Here is a 26,067-nt window from a genome sequence, read left to right as displayed (position 1 = left end):
TATTTTTACAAATCAGCGAAAATTTTCAGATCATATTGAAAGCTTTAAAAATTTTCAGATCATATTAAAAAAAATTTGCCTTCGCAAACTTTCAGATTGTTTGCTTCACTAAACGAAGCAAAAATTTGCCGCAAGTATTCGTGCTATCTGGGGTTAGATAGCCGCTCTGGAACTAATTGAGATAACATTTCACAAGAAAAGAAGTCTTTCACAAGTTATTACTTAATTGCACAAAAATCAACAGTTCCTAAAATATATTTTCTTCTTTCTAATAATAAGGAATATTTCGATTTGATTTTTTTCAGTTTAACATCCTGTTCAGCAGCGAAGTTATATGAAACGTGGACTTAATGATCAACGTGGAGTCCGAACCACGTGAGCTCCCACCGGGAATCGAGCCCGGGTCTCCCACGTCAAAGGCGCGTACGCTAACCGCTTAGCCACGAAGGAGCTCAGTAAGGAATATTAATTTTGCAGTGTAATATACGAGTTTATGGGTGTACATATACAGTTTTGTATATACAATTAAATTTAGTAAATTCAGCATAATTCTAGGTTTTAGAATTATTTTGTATAACTGAAATGTGGAGTGACTAAGTATTGCCGAGTTTTGATATATTCCAAGGAAGTGAAAACTGTACTTAATGGCAGCGAACATGTTTCGGAAAGCTGCAAAAGTATTTCTTTAAATGTCGTAGCATATGCTTGTAGTATTCACTGTCATCCTAAGAGTAGTAACACATACAATAGCATGCGTGGAATTAAAAATATAAGTTATTCATTAATTTCCAGTTTCAATATAACTTTTGCAAAACAAGCCTCATTATTTATTACTATAATTATTTTATTAATATTATCCTTTCTGTTTATTTGTTTTGCAAATTTGTTATTAAATAGGCCCCTAATCTGATCACACAATTTTCCAGACAGATATTCATGAGCAAGGAATCAAATCTCTTCTTACACCTTTGTTGTTTAAGAGTACAAAGGGCTAGTATCTACTTGAGTTGCTCTTGTCAATTTACTTAATATGAAACAAGATTATACGGTATTTTAACTGAAAAAGACAGTATTCTAATAGTTATACAACCTTTCGTCAAACAGTCAATAGTTATACAAGCAACCAGGAAAACTAACATTGATATCAAATATTAAGATCATGTCTTGCTCCCCACTTTTAACGTCCAACCGCCGCCACTGACTGTCACCTTGTATTTATCGATAAAATAGGTACAAAATTAAATGCAATCTTTGAGTTTTAAGTCCCACGGTTATGCTGGTTAGGCTAAAGGAGATGATGTTGAGAAAGGAATGAAATGGTAGAATGAAGAAAGTGGGAAGGAACGGGAGAACCCCGAGGAAACCCACGCACACGGTGTAAGAAAAATGAATGAAATGGTGCAATGAAGAAAGGGGAAACGGGAGAACCCCAAGGAAACCCCCACACGTGGTGTTTGTCCACCACATAATTCACTTGGCGCGAGCTGTGGTCGAACCAGGGACCCCATGCACCATAGGTGAACGCTCTACCAGTGAACCACCGTAGCTCCATATAATAGGTGCAGTCAGAAACAATATTAAGTAGACGGTGGAGGTATATGAAATGATAGCTCCAATCTATACTTGAAATTGTTTCTGACTGTACATATACCGATACCCATGAATGTAGGTTTTGTACCCATGAAATATATTTGTACCTAAGAAATCATAGGTACATTGTACCTGCTACCTCTTGGGTACCATGTACCTGCTAAAGTAATGGGTACAAAATGGCCGTTTTGTACTTCTGAAATAGTGGGTACTGTATTTAGTGTACATGGCACCCAACTCCCACTTAGTACCCCAGTGAAATATCTTATGGTTCTCCTTGACAAGCGCTTCTCCTTTCTACCCCACATTTCCTCCACTGCAAAGAAGGCAACCCAACGTCTCAAAGCCTTATTCCTGCTCTTCCTGAGTCCGCAACTAAATCATAACACGAAACTCCAAGTATGCAAGATGTGCATCCCACTTAAGTATGCACACCAAGCTTGGAGCCATGCTCGAAAATCATACCTCAACCAGCTTCAAGTAGTACAGAACAAGGCTACTAGGACAATATCAGCACATTCATTAGATACCAGAGTGGCGCAAATATATGAGGATCTCAACTTACCACTGCTGACCGAAATCAGAGAACACCATTCAACCTCCTTCTGGCGACAGATAGGATGATTCGATTTCCCCCATATAATCACCATTGCAATGCAGGAACCACGCAGACACTTCTATCTGCCTCGTCCGATATAAACAGCACAGAAGAACCGATAGGGAGCTACCGACAGTTGCGGTCCCGGAAGATCACAAACGACTTCTGCACCACACCAAGAAAATATCAACACGGAAGGTAAGGGTAAAGCCCGTTAATTCAAGCAACACACCCGCCAAGATGATGTCTCTCTCTCATATTTTAAACATAATAATTACTTGTGACTTGAAATGATTGTATGAGTATATAACTTATTTATTTTAATGTAACTATTTTATGTAATTATTTATACATTAAGAAATACATACCAAGAATTTTGACTCAAACGCGAATTAAACTCACGACCTATGCTTTATCATCGAACTAACAGGAACATCCTACAGAATTCCTTCTGAAAAAATCTATATCTGAATTTCAGACATAACGTTCAAATCCGTTTGAAAAGTTTTTTTCTTTTTTTGTCTTTTCATTCTACTATGAATGTCCTTCCTTTCATTGGAAATGTTTTTACGTATGGAAATGTATGCGAGAAAACCAGCATGTGCTCACTTGCATATGTATTAGTTTCGAAATACTGTATCATTACTTACTTCAATTACTTATGTGTTATTTTCCTCAATACTTAATAGTAATTCAATGTCTTACTGTACTAAAAGAATAAAAACACATCAGCACAAATTTTCCCAGTTGCAAAGGTTGGATTGGAGGCTCGAACCTGGTATCTTTGGTTTACTGGTTTCGAAGCTACTCGAAGTTGAACTTTAAAAAAAAAAAAAAACAGTTTAAAATAGTCATAATGCGCTCATTCTTTTTTTTTTTTTTTTTTTTTGAATAAGGTGTGCTACATTTAGTAGAAATAAGGCATTATTCCCTCACACCCTCTGTGGGAATAATGGTCATAGAAGATACACACACATTATATATATATATATATATATATATATATATATATATATATATATATATATATATATATATATATATATATATATATATAATATATACACAAGGGCGGATCCAAGGTGGGGGCTATAGCTCCCTTGACCCTCAGGTATACACTGGATAAAATGGACTTCAATCCTGATTTACACTGGATAAAGCGACAACTATGGTTTAGCCCCTCCCTTAATCATATCCTAAATCCGCCACAATATATATATATATAATATTGTAATATCGCATGTGATGTTGTAAACAAACAATTTCACATGTCAGTGTTTATAAACACCACCACGTGGTTTGACAAGAAGACTTCACACCAGATGGATCTACAATCACTTGCAGACGACGGCTTCTGGCCTGCATATTTTCGAAATACACTCAGCCCTAGCCAGAAGGCATTAGGTTTGGCAACATCGCACGGAAACGAATGCTGAACTGCATTCTAACCCGTTCCTACTACTACTACTATTATTATTATTATTATTATTATTATTATTATTATTATTATTATTATTATTACTTTTGCTATGGATCTGTATAAGTACAAGGGCAATATTCTTTTAATGAAAGAAGTTTAATGAAAATTTTCAAAAATAATCGTTAAATCACTTTTTGAATATTATTTTAATCTTATTTTAACGAAAGAAGTATTATAATACTTATAATAATACTATTTTTATAATTATAAAAAAAATTAAAAATAGTAAGAAAAACTTTCCTACCGCAAGATTTGAACCCACGCTAACAACGATTTTTCTTACTCGCATGTTGCGTTATCTCACTCGGCTACCAGGGCCGACAGCAACTGGCGTTTACTTTGTGCTATATGTTGGACATGACTCGTGATCACGATATAAACGTCATTCATTTTTCCTACATTGTTGCCAAGCGTAAACCCGTTCGCAATGCCCTATGGCTAGAGTCCAGTATATTTCGAAAATACGCTTCTGGCCTCTCCCACGGAGCAGAAGACAACATCGGAGCAGCAGCGCCACCGCCACCCAAGGAACCCTATAAATTGGATGGACAAAGGCAATTCAGTACCAGTTTTCTGGTGACCCTCCTACTGTCTGCTTCGGGACTTTAGGAGTAACCTAACCCCAGGGCCTCTAGTCGGCTTCGGGACTACGCCTATCCTTTTTCCTGGCTTAGACTGCTCGGGACTCTGACTGGGAATCCCAACCTCAGCCGCTTAGTCTGCTTCGGGGCTCTGTTGGCCAACTAACCTACCCACTGCTTGCTTCGGAGCTTTGGACACCTAATACCACTCTGCCTAGCCTGCTTCAGGGCTCTGCAGAGATCTTGTCTGCGACCTTACGGTCAAAGACCACTTATAACTAACCTTTGATACTAGAAAGATTAATTTGTATAGTATTTTGTGAAAATACTTTTATAGAGAAATTTTATAATAAAATTGGTAGTGGGAGATCGATTCCGGACACTTTTTTGTATTAACGCTCTACCTATACCTATATGGGACAAATGAGAGTATCCAATGTTTCACAGCACTCTTCACCATTTCTTCAGTGAGAAGAAATACAAAACAGTGTTGTCATTAGAATTTAATTGCATTATAGAAAGTTATGAAAATTGGTTAATCTAAATATTTATCATGAATTTGAATTCTTAGGAACCCATCATTGCATACAGAGCATTCCCGTGAGTCTTTAAAAATTTCCATCGCATGAAACAAATATTTATTCGATTTTTTTTTCAGTAGGCATTGTAGTTATGGCTACGGAATTCAACCTGATACAACTAAACACTCACTATTTCTCTATAATAAAAGGAAAAAACATTTTGTTGAAGCAGATTACCATTTACTAGTACCACCAAAGTGACTCCCTTGTGTATTTTCTCTCTCTTTTAAGATTTTTGTTTCCTTTAGTTATAATTTTCTTTCTATGTAATTTTAACATTTTAACTTATATTTTGCTGTTCTCTTATGAATGTATTAAATTGTTAAGTGTAAGACAGAGCAAAGTGAATTAACATTACCATTTAAAATAAGAATTATTAGTAATTAAATGAAATACCAGACATTGGTCCCACGTTATGCTAACTTATGGTTACACTTGGTGCTTTTTTTTTTTTAACAGGAACTATATAACACATTCGGATGGATTCGAAAGAGAACGAGTTTTATATCTCATTCTGAAACTTGTTTCAATCTGACCAAAACTTGGTTCTCCTACCTGACTTTCCATTTTGACCTCCTGCTGTTATTATTAGGACGTTATTCTTAGCATTTCTCTCCTCCTTTTTTATTATTACTCTGTTTTAACATTTTCTTCTGAAGTTCTTGTGAAGAATTCTTGTTTTGCTCTGTTTCTCTTCGTAGTTTGCTGTTTTATTTTCTGGTAATAGTTTTGCGTTGCACAGCATATATTGATCATTGTATAAACAAGTAAGAAGGTAGAGAAAATTTAAAAAAATAGAATAAATTAAATTTCACAATTTGTAGCCTACAAATCCCAAGTGATCCTCAAGGGTCTATTCTTGCAGTCATCTTTTGTTAGATTGAACATTAGTCATAAGAAGAGTTCCTCGTAGGTATGTGGTTAGACTGTGCCTTCGTCGCGGGAAATCCAGATTCGATTCCTGGCAGGAACTGAGATGCTTCGGATTCTATGTTAAGTTGTAGATCTATGTCTATTATAGCCTAAGTGCTGAAAGGGACACTAAAACAATACAACCCATTTAGTCAAAAACTAACAGTAAAATAAAAATTTGAATTAATTTCCTCTTACACACAACAGTTGACAATTTGAGTTTGGAAAATACATAAGCAAGATCTTTCACTTTCTCACCGAGGGCAGGCTGTAATTTTATGAAATCTTTATCCTATCTACTCTTAATATTTTTGATAGCCTATCATTACAAACAACTAATATGTACTATCTTCTAATAATAACGTGTAGGAATTTTAATCAAAACTATTTTTAAAAAAAATATGTATATGCTCAAAAGATAGAAAATAAATTTGATTTAGAAAGGTACAAAGATAAAGTTACAATATTCTAAAATGCCAGAATGAGGAGACATTTGATTTTGGCTAACTCGTTATATAAACACTAACTTTCGATACAAAAATTATAAGTTTTACTTTCAACTTCGCTTTTAAAAACGTTATGACAAATATTCTGAAAAGTATGAAAACTAACTAAACAAGAGTATATAACTTAGTTACTCGCATAGTTGTGTTCCTATATCAATGGTTAAATTTATATTTTGGATGTTCACTCAGATACTTCTCTTTAGGAGCAAAGACAAGCTTAAGTCATTTATTACAATAAGTTCTTCTCATGTTTGGTTGGATCAGTCTTAAACCTAACATATTCAAGTTTACGTATAGCTGATTTTTTGTAACAAATTACTTAAGCCTGTGTTTGTTCCTAAGGAGAAGAGCCCGAGTGAAGCATTCGAAATATTGAATGTATCATTTGGTAAGCAATATAAGAGGATCATGTTGCCGTAGCTTTTCATATTTTTCGTTCTTTTGTTGTTGTTTTTTTGAAGGGGGGGGGGGCAACAGCTTCTTTAAATACAAAAGACCAAATATATCTTATCGTGAGAAATGTCTGAAGGTGAGTTCTGCATTAATACTGGCATATGGTAACCTGCCAGGGGCTGTTGTAGTAGTAGACCATTCTAATAAATGTAGTCCTCAATTAAAAAAAAAAAAAAAAAAAAAAAAAAAAGAGAGAGAGAGAGAGAGAGAGAGAGAGAGACGCTGGAATAAATCATTTTAAAAAAACAAGAAACAAGAGGATCCATGCGTGGGAATTCAATGATGTGAGGACAAAGAGAGGAAGGTATTAGGCCGGCCGCACATGCCAGCGGACAGAACATTACCATGAGCAATGCAATAAACTCTCGTAGTGCATATTCACTTGAGCACGTGATTAAAAAAGTCTTTACAGCGTTATGATTGAAACACAGTCAATACACCCAGGTCTCCGCATCCTCTACTGTGAGCTTTTTTTTATTTTATGTAAATTTTATTAGCCCCTCATTTCTTTCGCCAAACTATTTTTGACTACTATACTATCTTCCGGTTCTTTCTCCATACTAGTACTAATTCTCAAGCATACATATCACCTTTTCTCTTCATGATTTGCCCTTAGATTAAAGGGCTGCGTACGATATACTTGTTAGTTTGATTGCACCATACGTAGTCTCGCTTCCTATTTCAGGTGTCAGTGTTTTACTTTCAAACTTCACTTTGTTCTCAGTCTGGAAACGAACAAATTATCACAATATGGTTAACTAGCATGTAAAAGGTTATGGCAGAAATAAGAAAGATTGACGATTGTTTTGACTAAAAAGTTTTAATTAGTGCATACTCGTACAGAATACGAATAAGTGACCAGGGCCGGCCTTAAGCGTGTGCGGTGGCACACATGCGATTTTGAGAGGGGCGCCGAAATAATAAAAAACATAGAAAAAGAATATGGTGAAATTTTAAATTTTGAATGTAAATTAGCCATTTGAATATCTTAACTTTTGCTCAACAAATAACATGCTGCTTGAAGGTACAGTAAAGAGACTGGCTCCAAGCTCTCCGCTCCGTTGTTTTGAAAGAACTGAGCAGTTGTAGATAATGAGTTATAATCATTATCACATAATAGTTTTTATAGTAATATTGATGTACCTTTTCTTGAAAAATGAATACCTTTATATTTGTGAACTTTTTCGTACTTTTTCTAATGTACTGACGTAACTTCTTTCAATATTAACATATTTAAACTAAAGTGTATTTTTCGTGAATATTAAATCAAGTAAAATGTTTTGTTGTAATAGAGAGAGGTGTAATAGAGGGAGCTGGCAAACCAATAAACAGAGTAAAACAATTTGTTAGGAGTTTTCCCTTTACACTGGTATAGTACAGAGTTCCTTCGTGGCTAAGTGGTTACTGTACACGCCTTTGGCGTGAGAGACCCGGCTTCGATTCCCAGCGGGGCTCATGTGGTTTGGATTCCACGTTAATAAGGAGATCCCGTCTCATATAGCCTCGCTGCTGAAAGGAACCATAAATTCTAAATCTACTCTACTAGTATAGTACAGCACGGCTATTGAAGTTTGGAAAAGTCAGTTAAAAGAATTAGTACTACAAGAAGTCATTTTTAAAAAATAAAATAATCAAAAGGTCCTAAATACGTTACTCTAATATTTACGGTTTATTACTATTCATTAGTTTTAGTTTTTGGTTTTAAATCTCTCTTAAAATGCCAACTTCAGGTATTAAATTTCCACAAATTTCGGTTATAGAGCACCCATATAATATTTTGTTAAGTTTCCTGGTTTTCTTCATTTAAGAGGCGCCAAAATTCATTCTTGCACACACACACACACATAGCATTTTGCTCTTAGGCCGGCCCTGTAAGTGACATGCAGACACTAGAGTGCCAGTACTCTTATGTTCAGGTCATGATAGAGAAGAAATGACGGCTTAATGCCCATATTTTGCAATACAATCAGAATTTGTTACAAATATCACAAAAACATTCAGAACATCAAACAAATAAATGTTTCACATCATCTCGGTAAGTTGTACTACCAGAAAAATAGCTATACCATAGTGAGTAACAAATATTTCAATCTTATAGAATATAAATAATGAATGTGTGGCAAAAATCGACGTGACAAAAGTCGACATATCACTAACACATTTTCGATTTTCAACATTGTTATCCTCAAAATTTATATAGCAGCAGTATGATCAAAAGCACATGGTTAAATATGTTGTGATTTGAAAAAAAATCATCGAGCTCGGTTGAAACATTAAAGAAAATATCTTGACTCCAATCTAATACTTCCCTTCTTAAAATCTAGTAAGTGCTGCAAATTTAAATACACACGCGTGCACGCTTAAAAAAATATTAAAATATACTCATGTCTACAAATAGTTCGTGAAACTGATGATTTTGAATAACTATTATCAAATGTAATGTGTCCGTTAAGACAATAAAATTCAGATTAACGCTTGACCACAGTCTCGCTAGCAGCTTTTGCAACCTTACTGCCTGTATCAGCTCCGAAAGAACCTCCGATCACCGCACCAATAGAGCTGCCAATAGCTTGTGCTGGAAAAGCTCCAACACCGCCACCTAAGATAAATCCGGCTGCTGAACCAATAGTTCCTCCAATTGTAGCTCCAACCGAAGAACCAACACAAGCACCACCGTATCCACCTGCTAGTTCAGATGCAGCAACTACGGTTTCTTCTGGGATAGATTTTCTCCCTTTGGCCATTCCATCTAAGTCATCAACTGCTGCTCCAACTACCTTCGCAGTATCAGATATCAGTGTTGCATAGTATGCAAGGTTACCTATCTGCTGTAATGTTGCAGTCACTGTACCTGCTATCGTTTCTGACCCTTCCGGAAGGCGCACGTGTGGATCTTTGATCCCAGACATCTTCGAATTAATATTAAGATGTGAGTACGGAGTACCCTTGTGTGGAGCGTCGAAACGAAGTGCCCACTGACCTGTAACAGCATCTTTAAGTCCTCCTTTCGTAGAGGAACTTAAATCAGCTCCTGTCATGAGTACATATTGACCTGCTCTCTTTGCGCCATATATGGCTTTCCCTGCATTACTAATTATATCAGATGTTCCAATGGTAACCACCGACAAAAGGAAACAGAACACTAGAAAAGTATTCATGTTTGAATTTCTTATCTTCCTTGATGAAAATGTACCTGAAAGAGGATAAAACACTATCAAAATCGTGAACTACAATATTGTCTAAAATATATCTTTTAAATAATCTTAAACGTGAATACATACAATACTCAATTTGTGCGTATGACAGGGGATAAGAAATATCCCATTGAAATAGACAGGGAATAATAAAGGCAAGTATGTCGCAGGAACTGTCCTCTATTTTAAGATTAAGAAATGAGAGAATCTTCGTCCATGTTCTTCATATACTACAAATAATAATAATGGTTTGAGGAATCCGAAAGCTACAATCGTGAGCAAAAAGTCGTACGTTTATAATGTGTGTAAGTTTTCCTTCTGTGTGTAAGTTTAAAGTCGGGTGATAGATAAGTGGAGACTATAAAATGAATTTCACATACTCTGCCAGTCATCCTTTCGAGCAGTGGCGGTTAATGTTAGTGTTGCAGCGTTGCGCAACGACCAAAATATTTCAAGAAAAAAAATATTATTATCAATAGTAATAAAGAACAGAAAAAAATACTTTTTAATACTCGCATATATACACTTTAAATAACATATTTTTTACTTCTGTAAGTGTCCGTTCCGTTAATCTGTTTTAAAAAGCGAAAAATAATCCGTCATAGAGTCTCTAATTTATATTGTGTTGCAGCGAGCATACAACGACCAGATTCCTTCAGTGCGGCAATTGGAGCGAATGTTAAGTCTCCTTTCCCCTATCTCAGAAGTTAAAGGGACTGGTCGTTGCAGTGCTTCTGCAACACAGCACGGTTTCCAGTGAATGAGAAGGTTTTTCGCGCTAAATAAGATTTCTGAGTTTTATTTCACTAGCAATTAACAAATGAAATTTGTTTTTATGCATTCACATTTTTAAATTACAGGACCATACTGAAGCAAATCAATATAATGACAATTAAAAAAAGTGATTGCAGAATTACAAAATAAGAAAGAAACTATCTAGTAGAGCAGAAAACAAATGAAAGTAGACCCGCATTTACAAGTTAATTCTTATCTTATATAGATAATGAAGGCTTCTTTTACAGTAGTTTATGAACCAAATATTAGTAAGTCAATATGTACAATCCCCCCGCCCCCTTGTGGATAGTATTTTAGTATATACATATTTCTTTTATAAAATAAGTATATTTTATACTCTTGATAATTTCCACATAAAACTGTGTAATCGCCTGGGTGTCGAGTCGCTGTTCGGGCGTCATTTATTTGTAATCGTCCTGATAATCTGGTCGCTATCCGTGGCTCGTGGTACTACCAATAAGCATCTTCCTGATACTTTAACTTACCTGGACAGGACGATGAAGGACCTCTCCAAGAAAAGGTTACAAACTGTTCCCAAATCGTTCGTCGGTCTCAATAATATGAGCATTAGGCGCCGAGAGGTTCGGGTGTCTCGTCTCGAAAACCTCACGGACGATCAGACGGTCATCCAGACCATAACGCACACAAACATCACTCATACAAACAACGAAAACACACTGGGTTAAATGAGACTATACTTATTTATTAGAGCACTATTTTGAAAAAAAAATAACGAAGAGAAATGAATACAACACTGGACACTAATAAATTTTGCCGCTGAAATTACGCTTTGCCCTTTTCGGGAAATATAGCCCTTTATATATATATATATATATTATTATAATTCAGATATCACTATAAATACTTCGCTCACACCATTAACACACTTGGGGGATTCGCACTGGGGAAAAGTTGTCTGGATCGTCTCACGATGAATCCAGTTGTTACGCTGAACAGTCCTGCAGCGTAAAGGTGAATCTTCAGCAAACACACAAAAGAAGATCTCCACAGTGGAATACTGATATTGGAGGGCGCGTATATAACATTTTAAACGCACAAGGTCTGCGGACCTGGGGTTTCACTGGTTGGGGCTAGCCGTAAGAAATCGTCCTTCACCGGCTAAATAGCTTGTGCCCCTTAACACAACTTATGTTTGAAGCTCGACGCGAGATGCGTGGTTACGGCTTCCAGACCTGGAGTCAAACTCCTCGAGCATCCAAGCCCAAGCTACGGATTGCAATGGTCAACAGAAAAGTGTTGGCAGTTCATTTCAAAAATCACTCAGTTAACTCACCTGTATACACATACAAACAGAATATAGAAAACAATTTCTGTTAATTTTAGTCAACTGCCCATAATGCACTAGACACTGCAATAACTTTGGCGTGAGAAAGTACAGATAACGGGCTGGAATACAACGCAGTTGGTGCCACTTCGGCTACTGGGACATCTGGTCAGCCCATATTTCTCTAATCTATTATAATGTTTCCATAAGCGATTAAAGAAAGCACTTAATTCAGTTCCCAATAACTATAGAATATATACTGTGCATATAATGAGTCAGGGAGAAACACTGAAATGGTTAGTCACTAGCTGAAATGTTCTCACTAAAAGCAACGTTTTAAATATATATATGAAAAAATGATGAAAGACTTCTTTGTCCAATTGTGTGGGAAAGAAGCAATTCCCACCAAAGAAAGAACTTATATGCGTTGCAGAATAAAGTATAAATCGAAAATAATAATCACTGTCTTCACGAAATATACAGGGCGTCCACAAAAAATACTTCTATAACCTGGTGGCGGTTATAACTGTATGACGGGGTATGAAAAATGGAATTTGGGACTGGTTAGCAATGCTCAGGAGCGTAGCCACGAGGGAGGGGCACCGGGTCCGGACCTCCCAAAAATTTCGAAACGACTAACATTTGTAGACTTTCCTAACGAACTATACTTGTTTAACAGAGAAACGATTGATGTAGGCTAAATATTTTATTTTACGCCTCATCATGTACTCTCTCTTCTCTTAAAACAATCGTTCTATCATTTTTTTGCTAAGAATATAGATGACAGTAATTAAGAACTACTTATCGTCTTTGCGGATGCAGAATAAGAAAGGTATATATTGCATAGACGTATCGAACCCCTCCCAACACACATTTCTGGATGTAGAACTGACAGTGCTGTTTGTTTTGATGTTCTTCGACTTTTACCTTCTGTTAGGTATACATGCTGATCCTACATCTAGCGGGTTTCGAGGTTTCCTTTCCAGAACATATGACATTGATAAGCATTATTTCGCCTAATGTGGAAGTACATTGTGTTCATCGCGCATTGCGTAATAATCAAAACGGATGACTTGGAATGTAGTTTTTTTTTCTTTTACGCACATGTGTGTGTGTTGATGTATGAATATGTGACATTCGGAATTCATATACCAGTACCTCTTTTGTATCAACTGTTTTGGTTTTTAATTATTTTAATTTTATTGTGTGTGCTTTAATTCTGTAAATAACCTACAAATTCTGAATGAATTGTATACCGTGATTTCTGTAAATAACTTACAAAAAAAAAAAAAAAAAAAATTGACCAGCTTTCAACTGAGGAAAAACTTGCAATTAAGGTTTAGACAAAATAAGCAAAGTACAATTCAGGAGAGTTGTTAAAAAAAAAATCCGGTTTAAATTTACAGAATGTTTTATGGCAGTAATGTTGTTTGCACTAGATATATTTCCTCAATTTATTTTAAATTTTCCTGGATAAACTGTGAATAAAGTGTGTTTAATTGATTTTTTATAACACTAATCTCTGTTACGAACTCTCTCCAGTCAACGCTGAAGATGAATTCGGATCACTGTAAGGGACTGAGTTTGCTAGAATGAATCGTTCGCAATAATCTAGAAAAAATATTTAGTGAATTTACAAAGCTTGTGAAATTAATATTAACTGTACCTATGACGTCAGCAAAAGACGAAAAGTATTTTTCTACATGAAAAAGAATTGACACTTTCAACGAATTGAATGTCCCAAAAAAGATTATCACCATTGGGTATACTTTTTATCGAAAAAGATCTGACAATAAGAATACCAGAGTTCAACCAGCATGTATTAGACAGATTTGCTCCAATCAAAGAGAGGAGAATGAACTTACTAATTAATTAAGGTGATTAATCTGATAGGATGTTCTGCATTTTTTTTATTTTTTTAAAATAGAATTTTATTTAATTTCACATGTCACATAGCATTTGCATTTAAAGTTATGCTGATTAGTCAATGAGTCAACTTTATATCTTCTGTCTCTTATCGTTCGTACTGCAACACCCGAAACCACAATCCACCATCCGCCACTGCTTTCGAGAGATATTTTAGTACCCAGATGAAGTTAAATAAATAAATAGATAAAAACTGGGATATCGAAGTAACTTCCAATAGGAGAATCGGATTAAGGAATCAAATTTCAGAATATTGCATTTCTACTTTGTTTTAAAATTGGCTAAAGTTGCTATACGGACTCCGAAACAAATATTGCTTATGTAAATCTAGATTTCGTACCTAAATAGGCCTATAGAAACAAAAGGAAAAATTAAAACTTCTCTCGAAACTTGAAGTGATGAGCTTCGGCTAGAACATCTAAATGTACACTCATGTCCAAAATTATTGTCGCATGTCTATAAATATGTTGTTGTAGGAATATAATTTGATAACGAATTCGCCCGGTATTTCTTATAACGTTAGTATATGTATAGTCGGCAAAGACATGTATGTGGCAAATTTCATGTGAAAAGAGCAGTATATAAGAACAATAAAACGAAAATAAAACTTTCTTGTCCATTAAGCAACATTTTGTTGTACTCACTCTTTATTTTCTTATTTATAATTCTTTTCCTATGAAATTTACCACAAATATACATTTCCCGATTATACACATAGTATCAGTATTAAAAGTACCTTGCATAATCATTATCAAATTATATTCTTACAAGAAGACAGTTGCGACAATCATTTTGGACATGAGTGTACATAGTAATACAAAATAGCTTGTATCAGCAATGTTCCCATTGACCATTAGGTGAGTAAGTAGAGCGACGGCATAGTAAAATAATATATTCTCACTCTGGATTGAATCCCAACACTTTTTATATACTTTTTATTGGTTAAAATAATAAAATAGCGTAATATTATCATATTAAGGAAAGTAAACTATAAAAAAGGAAGCAAAAGAATTAAGATGAGGACCATGCATTGGAAATGGCAGTGGAAATACCGAATACTGTTAAGTGTGAAGTACGGATGGCCACTTTTTTTTTCTTTCGAAAAATGAAAAACTAAACATTTTTCGGAACACAAAAAATCGAAAAAACGATTTTTTTTAAAAAAACGGAAAACGAAAACTGCCGAGAAACGGATAATGGACTTCCAAACTATAGTATACTATGCATACGCATAGGAAGTCTTATAGAACGGCTACGTTCATCTGTCTGTCTATCTATCCGTTCGTCTGTCAGCTGGCACCAGAGCAAGAGCGGTTAGAAATAGCGAGAAGCATAGTTTTGCATCATGAATAGATTCATCTAATCCATTTGACTTTTATTTAATCCAGAAGTGGTAGAGATCTATCGCTTTCTGCTACATTGTTGATAACCACAGAACACAAACGGTAATAAATAGGGAGACGCAGTTTCCCAGAACCAGTTCAGTGTCCCAAGAATATATTCAATGTTCGCCCTTATTACACTTGCAGCTTAAGCTAAGCATAAGTGTCGGAAGTCTTTAGAATGGCTTTGTCCGTCTGTCTATCGACAGGTGTCAGAGGAAAAACAGTAACAGATATTGAGAAGAGTTTCCTGCAGTCAATTTAGAGCCCCCAAAATAGGTTCCATCTCCATTAACCGTCCATTCAAGCCGGAAGTGGTTCAAACACCCTTTTCTGGTTTCAACTTCTATTGCTATAGAATTATATTGAAAATGATAATAGGTAGCAAGAAGCGATTTATTGCAAACAATTTAGCGTCTTAAGACAACATATAACTATCCATAACATTCTATCAAAACCAGAAATTGTTTATATGTACTATTATTTCCGGTTTCGATACTAAATTACGTAAAACAAAAACAGTAAGAGATACCGAGATGTAGATTTTTCCAATCGAATCAGCTTCCAAAAAAATATGTGTCTCTTTTCCATTAATCCTCTATTCAAAACAGAAGTTGTTCAAATTAACCATTTTCGGTTTCAACATTAATCGATATAGGACAAAAATAGTAATACATAGCCACAAGTGTTTTTTTTTTTTTTAATCGAATCGATATAGCGTCTCAAGAGTATATAAGCTATCATCACGACCTACAATACTATCGAAAGCGAAAGTGGCTGAATTTGCTAGTATATTGGTTTCAATACTGACTTTTATAAAGCAAAAACTAAGAAAAAAATGTGAAACGGTTTTTCACGATCGACTAAGCTTCCTAAGAATAGGTTCTACCTTCTCCCTTGACCTCTATTCACACCAGAAGTGGTTCAAATTAACGATTACAAGTTTCAACATTTATCGCTACAGAACAAAATTGGTAATAGATAGCGACAAGTGGTTCTCCTGCAATCGATTCATGGTCTCAAGAGGAAATACAATTACAATACGCAACACTCCACAAAGGCAGAAGTGGTTGAAGTTTATTATTTTTTTATTTTATAGATAATAGTAATTTCCATAGAGATATCGGTGACAGATATCGAGATCTTTTTTTTTTTTTTTTTTTTTTTTTTTTTTTTTTTTTTGCAATGATTCCAGCGTCCCAAGAATAGATTCCACCTTCTTCGTTAACTATCTATTTGAACCGAAAGTGTTCAAATTAACCATTTCCGGGTTTAACACTTTTCGCTATAAAAATTGTAATAGATAGAGACAAGCAATTTTCTGAAATCGATTCAGGGTTTTAAAAGAACGTATCGTCATAACCTGCATCAATCTTCTGAAACCGGAAATACTTGAAATTTACTACTATTTTCGGTTTCAATACTTAAATTTATAGAGCAAAGACTATAAAAGATATCGAAAAGAGATTTCCTCCAATCGATTCAGCGTCCTAAGAATAGATTCCATCTCCTCCCTTAACCCTCTATTCAAGCCGGAAGTGGTTCAAATTAGCCATTCTGCTTTCAATCTGTATCGCCATAGAACTAAAACGATAAGAGACAGCTAATAATGGCTTTTTTGATACGGATTCAGCATCCGAGGAACAAATTCTATCTTTTGATCTTATTAATCTATTGCAACCAGGAGTTTTTAGTTGTGTTATTTGTTGTACTGGATGTTGGAGTATTCAATTCGCATAGATTGGAAGTCTACAGTAGTTTTACACTGTGAAACGAAACTCAATTGTTTCTCTACTAAAACAGGAAGTGGGAGAAATGTATCACAACTTCCGGTTTCAGTATTGATCACCATAAGGCAAAACTGATAAGAGATGAAGAGATAATATATGAATCCGGGATTCGAAGATTGTCATTTCGAACTCTTCTTTCTATGTAAACCGGAAATGGTGAGAAAATACCGAAAGTGATTAACACTTACTAAATCTCCGATTACAATACTGATTCTCATAGAACGAGAGAAATACTAGGAAGCGACAAACGTTTCTTTTAAATATATAATTTCATAATCCCAAGAAAAGATTTCAAGCCCTGCCCACTGGTCTAGTGGCTAGCGCGTATTCCTTTGATGCACAGGGTCCCGAGTTGGTAAGCATTGAACGTGTTACGATGGTTCGGATTCCACTTTAAAATGTAGGTCCATGTCTTGTATAGTCTCGCTCGATACTCGAAGGGACGTTAAACTTCAACGAACAACCAAAAAGAATACTTCATTTTAGTAGTATTTCTCTACTGAAATTAGTAGCAGTAATAACTAATGTGAAAACGAAGACCCACCTGTTTAAAATTTGAATTCTCGTTTGATGAGATTATTATAGTCAGGTACTTAGTTCTCTATCTTACCGTATATAAAACATCTTTAGAAAAAATAAACAATTCAATAGTATTTTGTTAGTACAGTGAAACCTCCATAAAGCGGACAGCCGTGGGGAATCAAAAATTGTCCGCTATAGAGAGGTGTCCGCCTTAGAGAGGTTTCAATATTTTCTTATGTAAATTAATAAACAAGGTAATATGCGATTAGAAAAAAATATTTTTGCACGAATCACGTATTTATGAATATTACCAAAATGTTACTGTACCTGCATTATCTTGCGCCATCCAATTCGAGGCACAACATGGGAATAAGATGTTATAGTTCTCTGCACTTTACACTTATCGCTACTTACTACGTTTTCGGTGTGTTGCTTTAATTTGTGAGTTAATTGCAGTCCAGCAATGACTTTTTTAAAAGACAATATGCGTACCCGTGGTCAAAAATACCAAACTTGTCTTCTGTTTGGTTAGAGATTCCTGCGGGACAATAGAATGATGTGTCATTCCAAACAGTGGGCAACTGGTCAATCAGTTTTGTTTCTGAAGCAGGTTGGGTGGGAGTGGAATACAAGGAAAGGATATAAGGGTGTTTTGAAACAGAGACCCTTCCACAGGGTTGCTGAACAGACAGTTGAGGAGGCAAAATGTTGTCACACCCTCATGTTCTTCCTTGGTGGCATAGTATGAATTACTAAAAGTGTATTTTTATTGTACTTTTCAACTTGTTTTTAGAGAAAGTGTCCGTAATAGGAGGTAAATAATACCTATAAAAGACAAGAAAGGCTGTCCGTGTCCGTACTAGAGAGTGTCCGCTTTAGAGAGATTTGCCAATATGTTATTTCCTATTACGATGTTTGGGGATTACAAAATATGTCCGTTACGGGAGGTGTCTGCTTTATAGAGGTGTCCGTTAGTAGAGGTTTCACTGTACTAAATTGCCTATTTTTGAAAGCAACCAAACAGTTTTCGATACTGAATTAGTTACTTATAGAAAATAAGAGAAATGAATGGGGAATCTTAGGGAAGAGTCTTTAGAATCAGTATCAATACATATGATAACTTCATGTTTCATATTTTATTAAAATCAATTTATTACAGAGTTGTTTGATACTATCAGGATCAGTCTATACTAGTGATGGTCACAAAAACCGGTTTTTCGGTTTTCGGTTTTTAGTAAAACCGAAACTGGCTTTCGAAAATTTTCAATAAACCAGTCCGTTTTTTTACCGAAACCGGTTATCGGTTTTTTCAAAACTGGTTCGGTTTTTCACCGGATCCGGTTTCCGTTTTCTTGAAAACCGGTTCCGTTTTTTAAATATGTTATATTTCTGATCAGAATAGTGTTTCGTTGTTCTCCGGAAAGCAACTCCGTTTCCACAGAAATAGTTTTGTGTTTTCCAAAAGTTTTCACCGAAACGGGTTTCGGTGAAAAAACCGAACCGGTTTTGGAGAAAACAGAACCGGCTTTTGGAGAAAACCGAAATGTCATGGAAAACCGAAATGTTTTGGAGAAAAACGAAAACCGAGCGTTATAAAAACCGGTTTTGCCCACCCCTAGTTTATACAGGAACCTTCTTTTCGGTATTTTGTTAGTCTTTTTTACAATATAAAATATATTGTCGATAATGCATCAATAATCACTATTAGTAAATAATTAAATTTTAATATTCCGTAAAATATAAATTTTGCACCGTTTACCTTTGGTAATCATTATTTCTAATTTATATCCCTCGAGAACCGGAACCAAAAGTCTGTTCATCACAATATTTCGTGCTGAGCTTGCGCGCATACCAGACTCATCAAAGTCTATGACAATATCAACTTTGGCTAATATCGGATGAGTTGAACGCATTCTAATGAAATTTCTTGATTTTACGAAGTTCAAACCCGAATTTTCTGGACAATATTTTGAGACCTAAAAGTCCATATTTCATAATATTAACTATGTAAGCTAAATGCGTTAAAGTCTATAACTGTACAAATTTAAGTCACAATTAAATAATTTGTCGATAATATGCGTTATATCTACGGAAATCCTTTCGTTATTTAATGGTCAAACCTAACTGTGATGATCAATAACTCGGGAATCAAAAGTTTGCTCAACATAATACTACATATATAAAACTAACCAAGAAAGTTCTGTCCTTTTTGCGGAGGTCTATGTTTCATTGCCCAACCATGAGTTGAATCCGAACGGAGATAAGGCGAAAATCAGTTGTTGGTATGGGTTTATCCAACATACTACCTGCTTGTGGCAGTTCAGTTACACCGTGAACGTGCGTAAGGACAGTGTGTTCATGGAACATCCACAGAGTGTCATAAGGGCATATATGCTGTACGAGCTCAAACTGGAATCAAGCACCGCTACAGCGGGGCGAAAGGTATGCCAAGCCTTTGGTGACGGTGTCGTGACTACGCGGACAGTAATGCGGCGTTGGTTTAACAACTTTAGGGATGGTGACGAAATACTCGAAGACGCACCATGTGCCGGAAGACCAACACATGTACAAAATGAAGGTCTTCAGGCAGCAATTGAGGCGAACAGTGGCCAGACATGTGAGGAACTGGGACTACAATTCAGTGTGAGTGGAGAAACCATTCGGCAGCACCTCCATCAACTTGGGAAGCACTACAAGTTGGATCAATGGGTCCCAGATGATTTGATTCCGGGCCGGAAGGCAACGCGAGTAGACACCTATGTTTGTTTGTTGTCTCGTCTGAGGAAGTAGCCCAGGGAATTAGGCAGGGCAAGAGGATACTTCCATTTTTTTTCTATGAATAAAATAAAATATTAGATTCACTGCTAAATGTTTGTGTCTCTCATATCACATAAGATTCACCTGTCTGCAATTCTTGCCATTAAAATTGCAATTAGTATATTTCAGCTTCAACTGGTCTCAACATTTTTTTTAAAGGTAAAAACATACACAGATAAAACCGAATATTTCCAATTCATCTAAAATGAAATCAGTTAAGTTGAAATGATATTACAAATATTTAACACGTGTTTGCAGGAGCGTCATTTCAGATTTGTCTTTGGGGGGGGGGGAATCCTCCTCCGACATACGATTTTCACATTTTTTCCTAGTATATTAGTAGATAGTCGATGAAAATATATTTAATTCCCAAACTCAGGTGGGCAATTCCCCCCCTGCCACTAACGCGAGTTGTGCATAGCCCTTCCCGAAAGAAAATCCTAAATACGCCACTATATACAAGACAAGCGTTAACCGTTAAATAGCAGAGAGGGTTTAGCGAATTTTAGGTAAGGGAAAGTCTTATCAAAAAGATTCAATAAAAAGAAAACGAATGATTTCTGTATGAAATTGTGATTAATTTTCGAAATGTTATAGAGATGGAACATCAAACAACACGGTAAATCCTGTTCATTCTCCCTATAAATACCACTCTTGATAATAATATTAGAATATGTTAACTTTATTACGTAATATACCTAAGAAACCTCAGAAGTAAAGACAATAAAAAAAAAAATACTACCACAGCAATAAGTAGCTACTTACATTCTTACAAATTCATTTTATAATTCAGTTTAAAAGAGTGAGTGAACACAGTTTTTAAAGTTTGAATTATTAACTTAAACTTTTTCATTGGAAATAAAAGTTCGTACAGCACATAGAAAAGTACACGAATTAATCACAAGATTAAAGTCCATGGGAAATTTCATTAGAATAGGCATTGTATCAGTGGCGTAGCACACTTTTGCGGGCCCCCCCGCAAAGTATAGAGAAGGGGCCCCACCTGTAAAGCCGACACAAGTAAGGTGGAAGTTCTACTTCTTTAAAACTTTATTCATCGCAAGACTTCGGGGCCCCTATACATCGGGGCCCCCCGCACTGCGGGGGTTGCGGGGGCAGCTGCTACGCCACTGCATTGTATCACAATGCTCTAATTTCTATCTTAATTGAACGGGAGTTTGGAATTGTTGAATAATAACAATAATTTTAAAATAGCAAATGTATCTTCCGCTGTTTGGACTGTTCAAACAGCAATGCGATAATTTTCTTTTTTTAAAAAGAAAAAAACAGAGCAAGACGTTACATGGCGAGTCGTCACCATGACCATAGTGTCAAATGGGTCTGCTTACCTAATACGAAGTGATTGAATGACATGGACGAGACAGTATGTGTCACTTAGAGAGCTGTAAAGGGCATTATTGTGGTAATATAATAACATAGCCCGGAGACAACATTTGAATGAATTCGCATGAGAAGAATCATTGGGAAACTGGAAGACGGACGAAGTGTGACAAGTGTTTCCTAGCAGTTTGGTACTGCCCACAACATTGTTTCACGTTCATGAGGAGCGCTTCGAATCAGAGGCAATGTTGTGCGAAGAAGAGATGGTAGTCGATGATCAACTACAAAAGAAGACGACCGTTATATTGCGCAACAAGGAAGACGGTCAACCTCTATATTGTGATACGAAACAACTGGTGCAATTGCAAACACATTTAACAGGCGCTCCACAGTGCCATGTCGACTGCAGTACGTCGTCGGGTGGTCTCTTTGCCCGAGGATTATTACGTTGTGTTCCGTTGACATCTGCATATCGGCAGCATCGTTTGTAATGGTATCAAGAACATCAGGACTGAAGGGAAAAGAAGCAGAATCGAGTTCTCTTCTCAGATAAGACCAGATTCAGTCTGACTACAGATTGTGGACTACACTCATTTGACGAGAGGTAGGAGCACGCAATGAACCTAGAAATATTGTCGTACATGATCGTTTTGGTTGTTCAGGTGTTCTTGTGTAGGAAGCATTATGCTGCATGGGTGTACCAACTTTCAAATTTTTGAACGCGGTACATTCACTGCTTAACGTTACTGTGGCACTGTACTCCTTCCCCATGTGCGTCTTTCAGAGGTGCAGTCGGCCCCTACTTCATTTTTATGGATAATAAAGGGCGACTGCATCGAACAGCGCAAGTGATTGAGTTCTTGAAACAAGAGTATATTCGGCGAATGGACTGGTCTGCCTGTTCCCCTGATTTGGTTTTCATCGTCTGAGATGCAATAGGGAGGCGCCTTGCAGCATGTCCAGATGCACCGAGTTATCATACAGTAGTTGTCAACAACGCTGGTAGAGAAACGGAAATCCATATTACAACAGAGCTGGTTGCAGAACATGTATCATTGTGCATTGTGGTCACACATTTTTCTGGAGGACCTTCTCACTTCTGTCGTAATGTCACGGGGGAGATCATGTTGTAGTAGTGACTTCAGTGGAAGTTATTGTTTCTATACAAAAGTGTCATTTTTCTTCTTCTATTCACGTGTTTGTTTCTGTTGAGTTCTGTATCGTCTTGTAGCACTACTTTTTATGTATTGTTCAAGTTTCACCGATCCATGCCACTCGGAAGTGACATAGCCTGCGAAGCTTACTCTCGTCCTTAACTTTTGCGCACCAGTATAGTTTAGCCTTCATGTCGTAGAATTAGGGATGTTTTCCACTTTTAACACTAATAATATTATGTATTTCATTGAAGATCAGCTCCGTTCCGGTCGTTCTTCAAGTGCGCAAACTAAGGACATCATCACCAAAATCTTTGATCTCATCAGGAAGATCGACACAGAACAACGGACCAACTAGAAGACTTATCCAGGTTTTTATCCTGGAGCTCCATTCAACGCATTTTGCACGACGATTTGGGAATGCGATGAGTGCATGATAAGTTTGCACCCAGACTAGTCACCGAAGAGCAAAGGGATTGTCGCGTGGAAGCCTTTCGTGCAATGAAAGACGCAGTCACAAACAACCCGTTTTCGGCCTCAATGCAGACAACTATCTTGGCCCACGCACTCTATTCGTCAGATTTGGCTCCCGCGAACTTCCTCTTGTTCCGTCGTATAAAGAGGGACTTCAAATGAAAGCGTTTTCCCGATGACGACGAAGACAAACACAATGTCATGACGGCGTTAGCAAGTATCAAAGAGGTCGGATTTGCAAAGTGCTCCCAACAATGGAATGAACGTTTCGACAAGTGCATTAGTACTAATGGAGAGTACTTCGAGAGTGATTAAAGTTGTGCTTTAATACTAATGGAGAGTACTTCAAGAGTGATTAAAGTTGTATTGGAAACAAAGTTGTATTTTTGAAAGAAATAATAAAGTTCATTCTTTATCTCAGGAAATTTCGGTCATTTTTGTGTCCTACCTCCTATAGTTTTGTGTCCTATAGTAACTAAAATTTAAAGCTATAATATAGGGTGTCTCAAAACTACCCTGACATAAGGGAACTCTGTTATTATCAGAGTTACAACACAATGTAAGAAGGCAAATCATCTCCAAATATTTTCAATCTAAAGTGAAGATTTTTTTTAAAAAAAATCGGACGAGCCGTTTGGACTGTACACTCTTTATGTGCCCCATGTTAAATGAAAATGCAACGTTGCCATTAATAGAGAGGCTCGAAGAGGGAAGGGCGGGGTAGAAGGTGGATACATTTTTTAAGAGTATGGTGAATGGGGGCTGGCCATCGATACGTTAGTGTAAAGACAGTAACTTCATTCACTAATGTTGTGGGTCCAGATAAATCGTAACGTTGCATGGCAGGAATATATATCACGGGCAAGAACCCGATCTTTAAATTATATTAAATCTTTAAGTTTTACATCCCACGATTATAACGGCTAGGCTAAAGGAGACGATGAAGATGAAACATGAATGAATGCAATGGTGCAGTGAATAAAGTAGTAGGAAACGGCAGAACCCCGAGAAAATCTCCACACACGGCGTTTGTCCACCACAAATCTCACTTGGTGCGAGCTGAGACCGAATCAAGGATTCCCGCACCAGAGATGAATCCTCTACCACTGAGCCGCCGCGGCCCCCACGGGCAAGAATCCGCTCTTACATCAGCTGCAGTTTGAAAATGAAATGAAATTTTTGAGTTTTACGTCCCACGATTATGCCGGTTAGGCTAAAGAAAACGGTGAGGATGAGAGATGAATGAAATGGTGGAATGAAGAAAGTGGGAGGAAACGGGAGAACCCCGAGAAAACCCACGCACACGGTGTTTGTCCACCACAAAGTTCACTTGGCGGGAGCAGGGTTTGAATCCGGGACCCCAAACACCAGAGGTGAACGCTCTACCACTGAGCCACCGCGGTCCCTATAGCTGCATTTTGATTCGTGTGTCTCAACTTTTGTAATTCATTGTTAATATTATATAATAATGTTTATTTCTAAATATGTTTCTTTTTTAACTTTTACAATTTTACGCCCCACGTTTATATTCTTTACACTAAAGGAGACGAATGGTTAATAAAAGTGGATGATTATAAAAATGGTGGAATGACAATGTAGGAGGACATAATAGAAATCTACAAAATTCATGGACACAGTGGTGCTCACTACAAATTCACTTAATCTGGGATTGAAACGGGGGACTCTCAACTCAGAAGTGAGCGTTCTACTTCTGAATTACCGTATCTCTCAAGTTACATCGTGAATGTACCTAAAAGTTAACGCGTTCTATGATGTTTCTTACGGGGTCCAGGGGGCTCAGAAGTAGAGGGTTCACCTCTGGCGTGAGAGGTCCCTGGTTCGATCCAAGGCCACGTGAATTTCTGGTGGGTGTCCGTAGAGTTTCTCAAGGATCTTCCGTTTCCTCCCACATTCTCACTCCAATTCTTCAAAAATAATTCACTGCCAATAATCATCTTTGTCCTGTGGCCTACAAGGAATAACTGTTGTATATATTAATCTAGAAATATCATGTCATTTATAATGTAATATTGCTTACCTGCAGTTCGAACGGACAATAACTTGAGCAATACTGGTTGAAATAAGAATCGGGAGATTTTCTATTTTACTTTATCTCCTACACGTAGAATATTCAATAGTCCAATTCTCTTACCAATCTCCTCTATTCAACCAACAGGCCGAACTGAGACACGAACAAAAGAATTAAATTAAATGCTTGTTGTAGGCAGATCCCCCCTCCATTCTATTTTGAGCGCATGGCGCATGAGCGATTTGCGTGATATGCAGATGACATTGTACCTGTATGCGTCTAACATTCATAGTAGGCCTACTAGTAACACAGTCTATGCACTTTTGTTGAATTCTCATCGTCAATATTCATGTATTATTGTTATTAGTTACATTTATTCAGCCATTGGTAGTTCAGGAATATATAAGGTGGTGACTATACGTCCCGATTAATAGGGATTTTCCCGTTTCAAGAATAGAAAATGTTGTCCCGATTTTTTTTTCAAGAATAAAACATTTTGTTCCGATTTTTTTACAACGTACATAATCTTTATAATTTATTTCAACGTACTGATTTATTTAAACTATCTATTAAGGACTATTTTCAGTTTGAAAAATAGTGGCCTACAGTTTGTTTATTTGTTCAAGTTACGCGTCCATTTTCTGCATCTAGGCCATG

General features: G+C 36.5%; 1 protein-coding gene across 1 annotated transcript; it reads right to left on the bottom strand.

Annotated features, from left to right (window-relative positions):
- Positions 1 to 7,526: 7,526 nt before the first annotated feature.
- LOC145663545 (uncharacterized) lies at positions 7,527 to 25,558 on the bottom strand. The gene is made up of 2 exons (XM_081729656.1): positions 25,420 to 25,558; positions 7,527 to 9,894 (listed from the first exon to the last, which is right to left on the bottom strand). The coding sequence occupies exon 2, from the start codon at positions 9,857 to 9,859 to the stop codon at positions 9,170 to 9,172; it is 690 nt and encodes a 229-aa protein (XP_081585782.1). The 5' UTR covers positions 9,860 to 9,894; positions 25,420 to 25,558; the 3' UTR covers positions 7,527 to 9,169.
- Positions 25,559 to 26,067: the final 509 nt, after the last annotated feature.

This window comes from Thermobia domestica, chromosome 11, assembly GCF_964235325.1.
Source record: "Thermobia domestica chromosome 11, izTheDome1.hap1.1, whole genome shotgun sequence".
NCBI classification, from domain to species: Eukaryota; Metazoa; Arthropoda; class Insecta; order Zygentoma; family Lepismatidae; genus Thermobia; species Thermobia domestica.
Note: the sequence above shows the minus strand (reverse complement) of the source record. Positions and strands in the feature narration are given on the sequence as shown.

Excerpts from the sequence above, each read along its gene's own strand:
- LOC145663545 (XM_081729656.1), bottom strand. The coding sequence starts at position 9,859 with ATGAATACTTTTCTAGTGTTCTGTTTCCTTTTGTCGGTGGTTACCATT.